This window comes from Delphinapterus leucas, chromosome 3 (genome assembly GCF_059928025.1).
Source record: "Delphinapterus leucas isolate spDelLeu-1000000601 "Yukka" chromosome 3, BTC_Dleu_Yukka2, whole genome shotgun sequence".
NCBI classification, from domain to species: Eukaryota; Metazoa; Chordata; class Mammalia; order Artiodactyla; family Monodontidae; genus Delphinapterus; species Delphinapterus leucas.
Window position 1 is genome coordinate 23,750,879 of NC_143131.1, and position 13,351 is coordinate 23,764,229.

The 13,351-nt window shown below is 32.0% G+C and overlaps 1 protein-coding gene across 1 annotated transcript in view; it reads right to left on the reverse strand.

The window, feature by feature from the left end:
* CDH9 (cadherin 9) overlaps window positions 1-13,351 on the reverse strand; it is a 78,635-nt gene that overhangs the window by 30,038 nt on the left and 35,246 nt on the right. Inside the window, exons 2-4 of the mRNA XM_022581437.2 lie at window positions 6,672-6,966; window positions 1,677-1,796; window positions 916-1,083 (exon numbers count right to left, since the gene is read on the reverse strand). Coding sequence (XP_022437145.2) covers window positions 916-1,083; window positions 1,677-1,796; window positions 6,672-6,966 — 583 coding nt within the window. The remainder of the gene's footprint in view (window positions 1-915; window positions 1,084-1,676; window positions 1,797-6,671; window positions 6,967-13,351) is intronic.

Below are 13,351 nucleotides of genomic sequence, written 5' to 3' on the forward strand. Positions count from 1 at the left end.
GTCATTTGTACATGTCCACCATCTAGAGCTGTATCATCAAGTATTTCAAATTTGATTAGCTTGAAAAAATGCTTTACTATATTGGAATCAATGTTATAAATTGAAATTTCAGGGCCCTTAACAGAACATTTCAAGATAGGACTTCTTATAATTTTATTTGCTGCAACATAGAAATATTTTCAGCAGAGAATTAGTCTGTTTTTGTAGGACCTCATGGCTTGCAAAGAATCCATAGTTTAACATAGAAATCGTGACAACTGAAAGGCTGTTAACTGATTTAATCATCACAGGTAGGTAACAGATACCAGAAAACTCTAACATATCTCAGATGCCATCACAACCAAGTTATTTCATGAGACTATGGGCCAGTAAGAAAGAAAAATGTGGCCAATTAAACTAACTTGCATTGATTTTAATATAGTATCTGATTTCAGAGACGTTAAAACATCAACAAACCTGTGTTTTAGAATTGATTAAATAAGGGATTATAATTCTTACATACAAACAAGAGAACTGAGGCAAGACAAGTGATAGACATGGGATTTGCAGCCTGGTGGTCAGACTTGAGAGTCCACACTCATAACCAGGAAATAAATAAGAAAAAGAACTAGATGATCATAGGAAATGTTGGGAAAGGTAGTCCGGAAAATTTTATAACTCTTCAAAAGGTAGAAGAAGATAATTAAAGTTGCCAAAAAGAACCTCATTTCCTTGTTTTCTCCATTACCTACTCAATGATGAAATGATCCTAGTCACTGTTAATTAATTTGTGGGAAATTGTGATATTCTGTGGGAGGAGGGGTTGTGGATTCATCTTTATCCATAAACTAGTAGTGAAACTACTAGTAAAAGTATTAAACTGTTCATAGTGTGTTTGAGAAACTTTCCACATGGTATCACTGAAACCTCTCTTACTCTGGGGAAATCGAGGAGGATTGTTGTTGACGTCTGTCAGAGTGATGTTCACTGTGGTGGTTCCAGAAAGGCCTCCCATCTGGCCACCCATGTCTTTGGCTTGTATAACCACTTGGTACTGCTCTCTATTTTCTCTGCTCATGTCTGGTAATGCAGTTTTTATTATGCCTTTTGGAAAAAATAGACAAATATTTTGCAGTTCAATCATTGTGTTTTAAAATTAAGCCATGCAAGATCCATTTTACAGACATTAATCAGAACAAACAGATGATAAGATGTCAGTGTACCTAGATAAGTCTTTCAATCCATACGTAACCAATTTAACATAATTCATGGAACAGAAAAAAATTCTTCCATGGGCTGTTGTTCAGGAAAAAATTTTTGCTAGATCAATTTAATTATCCTTTTGACTAGAAAAACTAACTTTAGTCAGAAGTCTTTAGATGAATAAGCTTAATTTTGATGATTTTCACTTTTTTTTTGGTTTTGAGTATTTCCTAAGACATGTAATGTGTTGAATCTCTGTGAAATTTTGTATTTAATGTAATAAATTTAAACTCAATAAATACTAGTCTAAAGGGCTAAGGATTCAAATCTTTTTAAATAATAGGAATTCTGCTTCTGTATCCATGGAATAACTATCAATATAAGGAATAAATAAAAACATGATACTTAATAGCTTTTTAAATATAGAAAATCTATAAATGTGCATCCAGATGTATTGCATAATGAGAAAAAGACCAAGTATTTGATGTTGTTACCTGATTCTGGGTCCACTGAAAAATATGGCTGTCCTTGCAATATGCTGTAGACCACTTTGGCACTATTTCCATAGTTGGCGTCATCTGCATCTGTTGCAGTCACTTGTATAACAGATGTACCTACATGAATCCGCGCCCAAACACAGACACTTAAGTACTTAGAAATTTGAAGCTATCTTTATGAAACCATATTACTGGGAATGTGGTGTGTTAAACCATGGTACATGTTTCAAGAAATTTGTTTAAATTATGCTGCTAAAAATCACTTATCTTTCATTTTTTTAAATTTAAATATTCCTTAATAATATTGTTACTATTATTGAGCTATCTAAAAATGTCAAAAGCAAAATTTATCATAAAGATGAATATGCACTAATTGGTTGAAAATACTGTGACAGAAAACAATTTTTCACTGAATACAGTACACATACAATTTTCAATTAATACATTTATTGCTAACTGGAAATGTGAATTCAAAGATAAATCCAACATTGAAAGCACTCCTGCTGCTTTTTATTCTGATAAATTAACTAAATAATGTAAATTGAAAATAAAGAGGCCCTGTTTATATCAAGACACAAAAGGTAAAATTGCCAAAATTTTTGGTATGCAAGATATATATGATTATTGTATCTGTGCCTCTCATTGTAATGTAGTTAACATAGTCATATATAATTATACCTATTGATATGCTGTGTATTATTTGCTACACATATGTAGATCAGCAGATATACCCCTCCAGAGTTAAGAAAGTGTATAATTGTCTCACATGCAATACTATAATTTACCAATACTCTCAGTTTAATTTTATTTTATAAAAATTAAATTATTTTTTCTTAACTTTGTCACATATAATTATGTTTTAAAAGATAAAAGAGCTTTAAAGGAGCTAGTTTTAGGAGCTAAAGGTAATGTAATATATTGATGGACCTTTCTTATATTTTCTAGAACTCTATAAAGATTCAAGCCATGATTCTAAAACTACCATTAACTAAAGCCTACCATGTATTCCTTGAGCAAAATGAGTTTGTAGGACATTTTCTAGTATAGTACACACAATTTTTCAAAATGTTGACTCTGATACTTACATAGATTTTAAAATTCTTTAGAAAAAGTGAGTTCCATGTTGGCTCTGTAACCTACTTTAATATCCAGCATACATTACACACGCATAGCTTGTCTAATTGAGTTGTAATGAATGTTTCTCAAAATTTGCATATATTTGCTTATGCAGATTCTAGAAATTAATATATTGAACATTAAGATTAAACTAACAGCTTTATTTTCCATCAGTATATTTGAATATATGAATTTAGGAAGTATTTTTATGTTTTCTCAAAATTAATTAGTGTAAGATGAGAACTTGAGCTCTTCCTCTTGAAGCCTCTGTTTCCTCAGCTGCAATGGAATTGATATGTCCTGTGAGAGGACACAGTACAATTTACTCAGTCAGTCCCAGGTGTACTGTTTTATCATTTAAAAAAATCCACTCGTGTCCCAGTTAGACCAAAGCAGAAGAGATTTCCATCCCACAATAATGTTCAACTAGAGTGGTTTTCAGATTTATATTTATATAATCTTATGTGAACATAGATTAATAATTGTTTTCATACTTGAAGGTTATTTGAAATATGAATTATTAAGCATAACCAAGATGCTAAATGCAAGTAGTTAATTCATTGATTTCATGACATTTCTTTTGTTACCAGACTCATTTTTCTTTGGCTGTGGCTATCATTTCATAATGGACACAGGTAAAAACACACCTTTATCCTTTTTTGACACTTTTAATAATATTTTTGTTGTTAAATTTGGTTTTGATCATTTGCTCTTTATCATGGGTATATGATCTTCGAACCTACCTGAAAATACTTGCCTAAAAATAATAAAGAAATTAAAGAATGGAAATCAATCCTATAATGTGGCTAAAATGCTACAAATACCCATATAAAATACTGTTCCCCCTCTCAGAATCATGGTAATAATTAGAATGTTGTTAAACACTAATAAACACTGGTAGCATATCACTGATACGTTATTTATAATAGCAAAATGAGAAAAAGAAAAATATGTAGTGTGTTGAACTCTAAGGAATGGCTAGATTTTTCCTTAAATATAAGGACATTTTACAGTTCATACTATTTAGTAATAAAATTAGATAGAAAATGGTTTATGTGTTTTGTACTAATTTTATAAATATTCGCTTATAAAGACAGAATAAAAGGAAATACACCACTTTGATTTTTATATCCCTCTAAATTTTCTGAGCTATATATGCTTCATTTATTCTCAAATAATTTAAAAGTATTTACTTTTTTTTTTTTTTTTTGCGGTACGCGGGCCTCTCACTGTTGTGGCCTGTCCTGTGGCAGAGCACAGGCTCTGGATGCGCAGGCTCAGCGGCCATGGCTCACAGGCCTAGCCGCTCCGCGGCATGTGGGATCTTCCCAGACCGGGGCACGAACCCGTGTCCCCTGCATCGGCAGGCGGACTCTCAACCACTGCGCCACCAGGGAAGCCCAGTATTTACTTTTTAATTAAACAAATATTAAGTAAAATATAGTGAAGGCTGAATGACAAATTTATGTCATTTGTTATATGTAGGTTTTGTGTGATGTAAACTCTCCAAAGGAAAGGGCTATGTCTGCTTTTGTTCAACATTTTATCTCTAAAGCCCAGTAGAGTTTCTAGTTCAAAGTCATAACAAGATCTAACATTTATAAATTGCTTAACGTAGACTAGGCAGAGTTCTCAGCAGTTGATTTGTATTATTATTTTACTCTCATGATAAACATGGGATGCAGGCCTTGGAGCATATAGAGGTTGCTCATGATTCCACAGCTAGTAGGTGATAGGATGGGATTCAATCTAGCCAGTATGAAGAAGCTTCATTCTAAATACTGTATTAAATGGCCTGTCTAGACATATGATTAGACACATATTTGAATCTACAGGCAGTGTACCTCTAAGAAAGGGCCTAGTTTAGGACATGAAGCATTCAATGGTGAGTTACTTGTGTGATCTGTGAAAAACTACAGATAGATTCCTTGTTGGGCAGACAGTGTGGGAGGGGAACTGAATCAGTTTTTGAGGGACCTACCCAGTCAATGAGAAACCTCCAAAATTGCACAATAGGAATTTGCCTTGAGGGAGATGAATGCATGCAAATATAGAAAAATAATAGATAATCTTTAATCAAAGTATAATGACCACAAAAAATGGAAAACATAAAATGTAGGAATCTGCTATAAATACCTAATTCAAAGTGTATCTCATTTTCTTTCACTATATATTCTCATGTATCATCCAGATTAAGTGTTCTGATCAGAATATGCTAATGTGTTTCAGATTTAAAGAGTTCATTGGAGTCATTTGATTTTAACTACCAGTAAAAGGGATGGGGAGGAATATGTCTGAACCAAAATGAAATATGGCGTATTTGATAGAAAGAAGCAGAGGCAGAGGGAAAAAGCAAGGAGAGGATTTGGTGAGACAGAAAAAGAAAAGACAAATATATTAAGACAAAAATAATCACGTAGCGGGGGACAGTATAAAGGAGAACATTGGACTACAATGTTGGAAAGAAGGATAAAATGGGAATAAAGAATTTTTATATTTTATTCCATTAGACTTCATTTACCCTCAAAGTTAATAATAGTAGTTTTTCAAGTGTTTGATTTAAATTAAAATCACTAATATAATGAAAATAAGGTTAGAATTCAATAATTGTACATTACTTCATTTAGAGAGGAGGCATTCTTTATTATGTGATTATGCACAGGCTTTAGCTGTTAATATATGGGTTACACATAGCCTGACAAAGTTCCTAAGTATCACCCTTTACATTTCTCTGTAAATGATTATGTGTATAGGTAAAAGCAGAGAAAATCACATCTATAAAACTATAATACGTTTATTTTCCTTTAAATCAGGTAGGAGAGTTACAAAAGAACAATACATTTTCAGGATATAAATACATATACTTTTTATTTAGACATATATTTTATGTGTATACATATTTAATATCAATCACTCAGTAAAGGTGGATATGTTTTTCTTCTTTAAGAAATTATTTGACTTACCCATGTATTAATTACAATAATGTCAAAGTTATATACTTATAACTGATTTTGAAATAATGTTCAACTAAATGTCAATTTTTCAAAATCAGTTACATGTTTGGGATATTATAGTAAGTTTATATCACTTATTTTTTTAGAAATATAATTTAAGAGTCAGCTCTTATCTCATTAACAAATCTAAACCTTTCATATAATTATAGCTAAATGTAGTTACATATACAGATAAAAACATTGCATAATAACAAATGGCATTTAAAATTATGGGCAGCCTTAAAAAATGAAATGATTATTTTCAGTTTTCAGGATAAACCATTGCTGGATGGAACATAGCTAAAATAATATTAAAAAGACTTGGGATATTGTTATGCTACCAGGTTATTTGATCTTAATTCAGTTCCTTAATCTTTCTGAATCCAGGGTTCCTAATTAACAGATTGGGGATTTAAAGTTCTATTTCCCATGCCTACCACATCAAGTTGTTTCAATGATCAAATGAGATGATCAAAAGAAATTTATCAACTACAAGCATTAATTGTTTTTATGCAAAATAATGCAAACAAAACTGTCTAAAACTGCTGACACTATTTGATATTCCTTTCATTTCAGGCCAAAATACATTAAACTTGACTGCCATTTGAATGGCATTTGAGTAAAGGTAAAGACGTTTGTTGAAATGCAATGGAACAGTTGTTCTCAGTAATCATTTTAGATGTCAGTTACAAAATAGCAGGAAACATTAAGAAACATACAACCAAAAATAATTAGAAGTGAGATAGCTAACACTAAATAGTAGTTTCAGTTATAGTTCTTATCTTGAAAGAGATCACATCTAACTTTATGTCCATAATAACTACCTTAGCAAAAAATAAAATAAAATAAAAAACTTAGTTTACATGGATTAACATATACCTACCGACTCCAGACATTTCAGGAACACTGGCAGTGTACAAGTCTTTTGTGAATTTTGGTTCATTGTCATTGATATCGTGGATTTTAATTATAAATTCAGATTCAGGCTCCACCTGCCGCCCGGTCTTTCTGTCTATAGCCTTGGCACGAAGAATGTACAGGGACTTTTCTTCTCTGTCTAATTTCTTTGCCGCATGAATATCTCCTGTGTTTTCATCTATTACGAACAGACTGCCAGCCCCATCTCCTGTTAATATGTATTTTAAATTTCCATCTCCTTTATCTTGGTCAGTGTGAAGCTTCAGAGAGGTAGAAAAGAAGAGTTCTATAAATATATGCACTGTTATTACAGAAAAAATAATTTTGGCAAATATTAATTTATCTCTACATGACATCACTGAAACAATGATTGCAATGGTTATCTTAATTTTCACTGTGGAGAGAGTAAACATTTTAGTTTGATCATTCTCAAAATTTTTAAACATTTATATGAGACTACATTTGAAATAAAATAAAAAGTATATATATATATTTCTCAAAACACAGTATTTCCAAGACATTTTTGAATAGAATGCTACCAAGATTTAAATGTCTAGTACATTAACAACAAAAATCCATTGGTCTAATAAATCTTAAGTGTAAAATATTAATATACTCGATTACGTCTAAAATCACTAAACTCAAAGAGGTGATGTGAGAAATTTCTGACCTTATTATGATGATAAGTTTAGGATATATACCATAATTTTAAATGATTTTACCTCCCTTCAGTATAATATCACTTGCAGATGCACAGGCTCTGTCATCAGAGACCAACCAGAGACAGAATATTAATCTCATAGATTATTCTCTACATGACTTTGGGAGAGTACTCTTTCAACCAGGATGTTCTCACTTTTTGGAAGTTGATGTATTTTATAGACATTTGAAATTTCAAGTGATATAAAACACACAGGGCTTTTCCATTGGTCATATAAATAATTTGATGAAAATATTAGGATTTTTTTCATAAATTATCTTCCTTCTATTCATTCCCATCTTAAAAGTAAACTTCTTAGTATAGAAGATTTTTCACTGAGTATTTAAAACAGACAAACGGATCATGTATTTACAGAAATTTTGAGTTGGAAAAAATCCTAATGTTTTTGCAAACCTAACACTATTCTGAAACTTGAGTCTTTACTAGCCTGTGCCTGCTCTGTTTTCTTCCATCATATACTTCACAATTCCCAATACATTCTTACTCCATCTATTTCTTTAGTGTCCCATTCCATCTTTGAACAATTTGACTATTTGAATCTATTTTTTATGGTAGCCAAAATTACAGACTTGAGATTCATACTTTACTCCTCCTTTACCCAATGTTAAAATAACCATATGCAGCCTTTTCTTCTCTGAAATATCTCCCCCACCCATCCATCTGCCTCCATCTCTATGGCAAAAACCACCCAGGTTTTGTTCATCATATCTGTACCACTGCAACAATCTTCTAATTGATGCCTACCTCCCTCTTGTTCTACTCCAAACAATTTTCCATACTAAAGAAGCTGATTTTTCTATATCACAAATCGAGTCATATTACTTCTTAGCTTAAAAATCTTCAACCAGGTACAGTGCATAAGAACCATGAATCTAAAGTCTTATAAACCAGGCTTGGTCTCATGCAAATTTGTTATATTGGGCAAATTGTGTGTGTGTGTGTGTGTGTGTGTGTGTGTTTAATCTAAGCCACTTCTATTAAAAGGGGATAATATTCTTTTTTAAAAGAATCGTTACTTTTATTGTTATTCTATTTCCTTGGACTCTCTAGCCTTATTTATGCATTATCCATAATCTTGTTCTCATCTCCAGATGTGTTTTCTGTCACCTTTATCCACTTTGCTATACACTCTGTACATACCAATTGTTTTGTTTTGCTTGTTTTGTTTTCTTCATTTCTCAGAAGGCCTGTTCTAGCTTTCATACCTGATGTTTGCAGATATTTCTCTCACCCTTTAACACCCTTTCTCTTCTCTGTATTTTCCCCTAACTAAATATTTATCAAATCTCATTAAAAAATTTTTTTCTTAAGGATGCTTTCCCTAACCCTCTAGACTAGAATAAATATTCCTGCTCTGTAATTATAAAGCACATTTCGCTTTCCTATCATGATACCCCATTTGGTAAAATTGTTTGTTGTGCCCACTAAACTGTAAAATCCAAAAGAGAAAGATTGATATATATATAAAAAATTGCTATGGCCTCAACACATAGTTCTTAAAAACCAAATATTTTCTTTTTTTAACAATATGTTTTTCCATGTATAAAGCAGGTTTAGTTGTCAGTGATTATTAGAAAAATCAGATTATAAATAACATAAAACTTGCCTTTGTTTTACTAATATTACATCTTAGAAATCTCTGTATGTAAATAAAATTATTTTAATGATTGCATTTTTCAAATAGTTTTTTCAAGCTACTTTATAATAAATATTTTTGTACATTTATCTTTGTATTGCTAGTACTTTTCTAAGAGGAGAAAAAGAAGATACTTTTAATGGAAGGAAATAATTAGGAAAATATGAAAAAGATAGATGTATAGATAGATAATTTATATGTATTAGAAGCTTTATTTAATTTGGCAAAAAATGTTGAGACAACTAAAATGTTCATCTTATTAATGTTAGAATGTGTACAATGCTATTATTTATAGTCATTAAAATTATGGTCTACATATATACTGTTGGATGTAAATCATTTAAATGAGATATTATGTTAAAATACAATGTCTAGAGTATAATTTCAACTTTTTATACCTTTATTTTTCATAAAAGTACTCAACATATACATAATATTGCAAGCAGTTGTATAGTTTTAAAATGTTTCCGTTTGTTTTTAAGTTGTACATGTTTTATACATTTTGATGAATAAATTTGTATTAATTTCTCCATAAAATGAAGGAAAACTAAATAAAACTAGTCTGGAGAGATATAGGAAATAAACTACATGATGTCTCCCACAACGTGTAGTCTAGTGTTCTCACATTTATACACAGAAAAAAAACATGAGAGATTAGTCAGTTATCAATATTGTCAAATATATTGTCAGACTGAAACAAAGATAATCCAGGGATAATGCGGCAATTTACTGAAAATTGTGGAATATTAAATGCGGTGGGGCAAAGATTGTGTATTGTCAGGAGTCCCTATCCCATGCTTATATTATGGAAATTATTAATAAGTAGCCAAAATAAAAGGCAGGAACGCATTTATACTGTTACAGAATTTCTGTGGAAATTTGCATATGTATACACAAATGAAAATTAGTTTTAAATTTTCTATATCCCTCCCCACTATCTTTCCATATATTTAACATAATAACACTATAATAAATATTGTTATATCTTTATTTTCTGCATTTAATAAAGATTTAACATTCTATTGTGATTATTAAAATGTGCAGGAAACTGAATCTGTGTCTATCACACTAAATTATATATGATTCTACATGTTGGATTCAAACACCTGTGGAAACAATTTACTTCTCAGAGATTTTCTACTCATTCAAAATATGTTGAAGTCTACAAAAGTATTTAGTCAAACATAATAATAATCCTAGTAATTATACTTTCCTCTGAATGGTTTTATATTCAATATTTAAAATTTCAAGGAAAATTCAGTATTATAATATGGTGCTTGGACTGAGGATTATGTCCAAAGGGAAATTAAAATATTTATGGAATTACAAGACTTTCAGAATAAGTATGTTATCTGAATATATTAAAGTTTAGTTACTAAATCTTTGCAACAAACAGTAATATTATTTTAGTCATTCATATATTGAAATCACTGTAATTTAGATTTATTATTCTATTTCTACCTGTTTTAAACCCTGTCCCAATATTTCATATATATTCCTTATTCTGTTAATTTAAAATGCCATTTTAAAAGTACTATTTTACACAAAGTCAAACACATTTTAAAGCATTGTCTTTAATTCACAATTTCATTTTAAGAACAAAAGCTCCCAATGGTTATTTTCTGGTGCAATATAACAAAAATGAAAACTGCTAGCTTAAAATACTGAATTTCTCTATTATGTACATTATTAATTTTGAATTATACATTTAGAACTGATAGTAAAACCTATTATACAATAACTTAAATATAAACAAAAGTCTTAAAAAATAAACCCAAAATTCAACATTTTGTAGTATCATAAAAAAAATAGAAATCTTGAAAATATTGTTTATCTATTATAGAACAAAGCCCACATAAAATCCCTTAAGAAATAAGAGTACTAAAAAGTAATTATTTTCTTCAGACATCAATAAACCAAATAGTCTTCGTTTCCTGGTCATAACTTAGTTGCCTCTTCTGAACTTGAATAAATACACTGAAAGCAAATTAAATCATGGGTAAATATTTTAAATGCTAACTATTATTTTCCAACATTACATTTTTAGTTTTGCTCTGCTACAATTTTTTTGTTTTTAGAAAATTTGAAAAAGTAAATATGTACATGCAAAATAGGCTAAGAATTTAAACTGTGATGGTTAATTTTATATGTCAATTTAACTGGGCCACAGAATGTCCAAATATTTGGTTAAATGTTATTCTGAATGTGTCTATGGGGATACTTCTGGAAGAGATTCACAACTCAATCTGTAGACTGTGTGAAGTAGATTGTCCTTTCCTAAAGTGGGTGGGCCTCATCTAATCCTTTAAAGGCCAGAATACAAAAAGACTGAAAATGGGAGAATTCACTCTTTCTGCCTGCTGTCTGTGATTCAGACTGGAAGTTACACCACTGAGTCTCCGGTTCTCAAGCATTTGGACTTGGGCTTGAATTATTCCATCAGCATTCTGGGTCTCCAGCTTGCCAACTGGAGATCTTAGGACTTTCCAGGCTCCATAATCATGGGAGCCAATTCTTTACATATATATGTTTATATAATAATATAATATAAATGTGTATTGGTATATAATAATGTAATGGATATGTATTTATATATTTTTCCAGAGAAACAGAATTAATTTTGTGTGTATTTATAATATATACATAATGTATATATAAATATAAATATATATATATATTACCATTTATAAAAAAAAATCTGTATTAGTCTGGGTTTTCCAGAGAAAGAAAACCAATAGTCTTTAAGGAGATTGGAATGTTAGAGTAGCTTTGTCATTTAAGATCTACTCACCCACACTGAGAGGGTCCAGAAGATATCTTTCACCACTATGGTGAGAAACAAATAGTGAGAGAGCCCAGGCATCCTTGAAGAGCTTTGTGATCACTCTTTTCTGTAGGCCAGATCTTATAGTGGGAACTGCTATCAATGAATTGGGAAACCTATATGCAATGGAAGTAATTGGATCCCAGAGTGACAGAGGCTAAGTTCAGCACTCACCTGCCAAAAGATAGGTGGCAGGATTATCATAATGGACAGCAGAGTCAAAGCAGCAGTCAGAATAGTCTGACTCGCACAGACGTATGGCATTGGCTAATTGATTACAGTGTTCCTAGAAGTAGATAGGAAGGCTACTAAATCCATACTTAACCCATAAAAGCAGAAAAGTTCAAGGTCAAGAGAGCAAAAAACATAAATCATAAAAAGAGTCAATCAGTTCCCAGGCCTGAGCCAGTTTACAGACTCAGAATCTCTTGAATAAAGAGGATACCAAGTCTTCTTGAGGAAGGACCCCAGTACCCACCAAAAATTTGTACTCTTAGTCTTTTTCCCAGCCTTCCCTAAAAAACCTATGCCTTTTACCAGGATAACTGTGCAGTGAGGAAAATAAAATAATTGGACATTTTGGTATTACTGGACACTGACTCTGAACTAATATTGATTCCAGGAGATCTAAAATATCAGTGTGATCTGCCTACTCAAGTAGAGGCATATGAAAGTCAGGTGACGGATGGAGTTTTACCTGAGGTTCATCTCATACTGGGCTCAGAGGGTCCCTAAACCCATCCTGTGGTAAATAATAAATTGTCACTTCTGGCCCATCCTACAACCAAAAAAGAGGCACAATGGCTAGTGGGCCTCTTTGGACTTTGGAGGCAGCATATTCCTCATTTGGGTGTTTCATCCCTGTCCATTTACCAAGTCACCTGAAAAGCTTCTGGCTTTAAGAACTTGAGAAGTCTCTGCAACAAGTCTGGACTGGTATGCGAGCTACTCTATCACTTTGACCATATAATCCAACAGATCCAGAGGTGCTTAAAGTGTCAGTGGCAGATAGAGATGCTGGTTGGAGCCTGTGACAGGCCCCTATAGGTGAATTGCAGTGCAGACCCTCCTAATTTTGGAGCAAAGCCCTGATATCCTCTGTGGATAACTAATCTCCTTTTGAGAAAAACCTCTTGTCCTACAAACTGATTGCTTAACCGTGGGTACCAAGTTACCATGCAATCTGAGATGCTCATCATGAACTGCATGTTACCTGACCTATCAAGCCATAAAGTTGAGTGTGCACAACAGCATTCCATCATCAAATGGAACTGGTACATATGTGATCAGGCCTGGACATGCCCTGAAAACACAAGTTACAGGAAGTAGTGGCCCAAATGCCCATGGTCCCCACTCCTGCTACACTGCTCTCTCTCCCCAGTCTGCACCTGTAGCCTCATGAGGAGTTTCTTCTTCAGGTGACGGAAGAAGAAAAGTCTTGGGTCTGGTTTAAAAAGAGTTCTG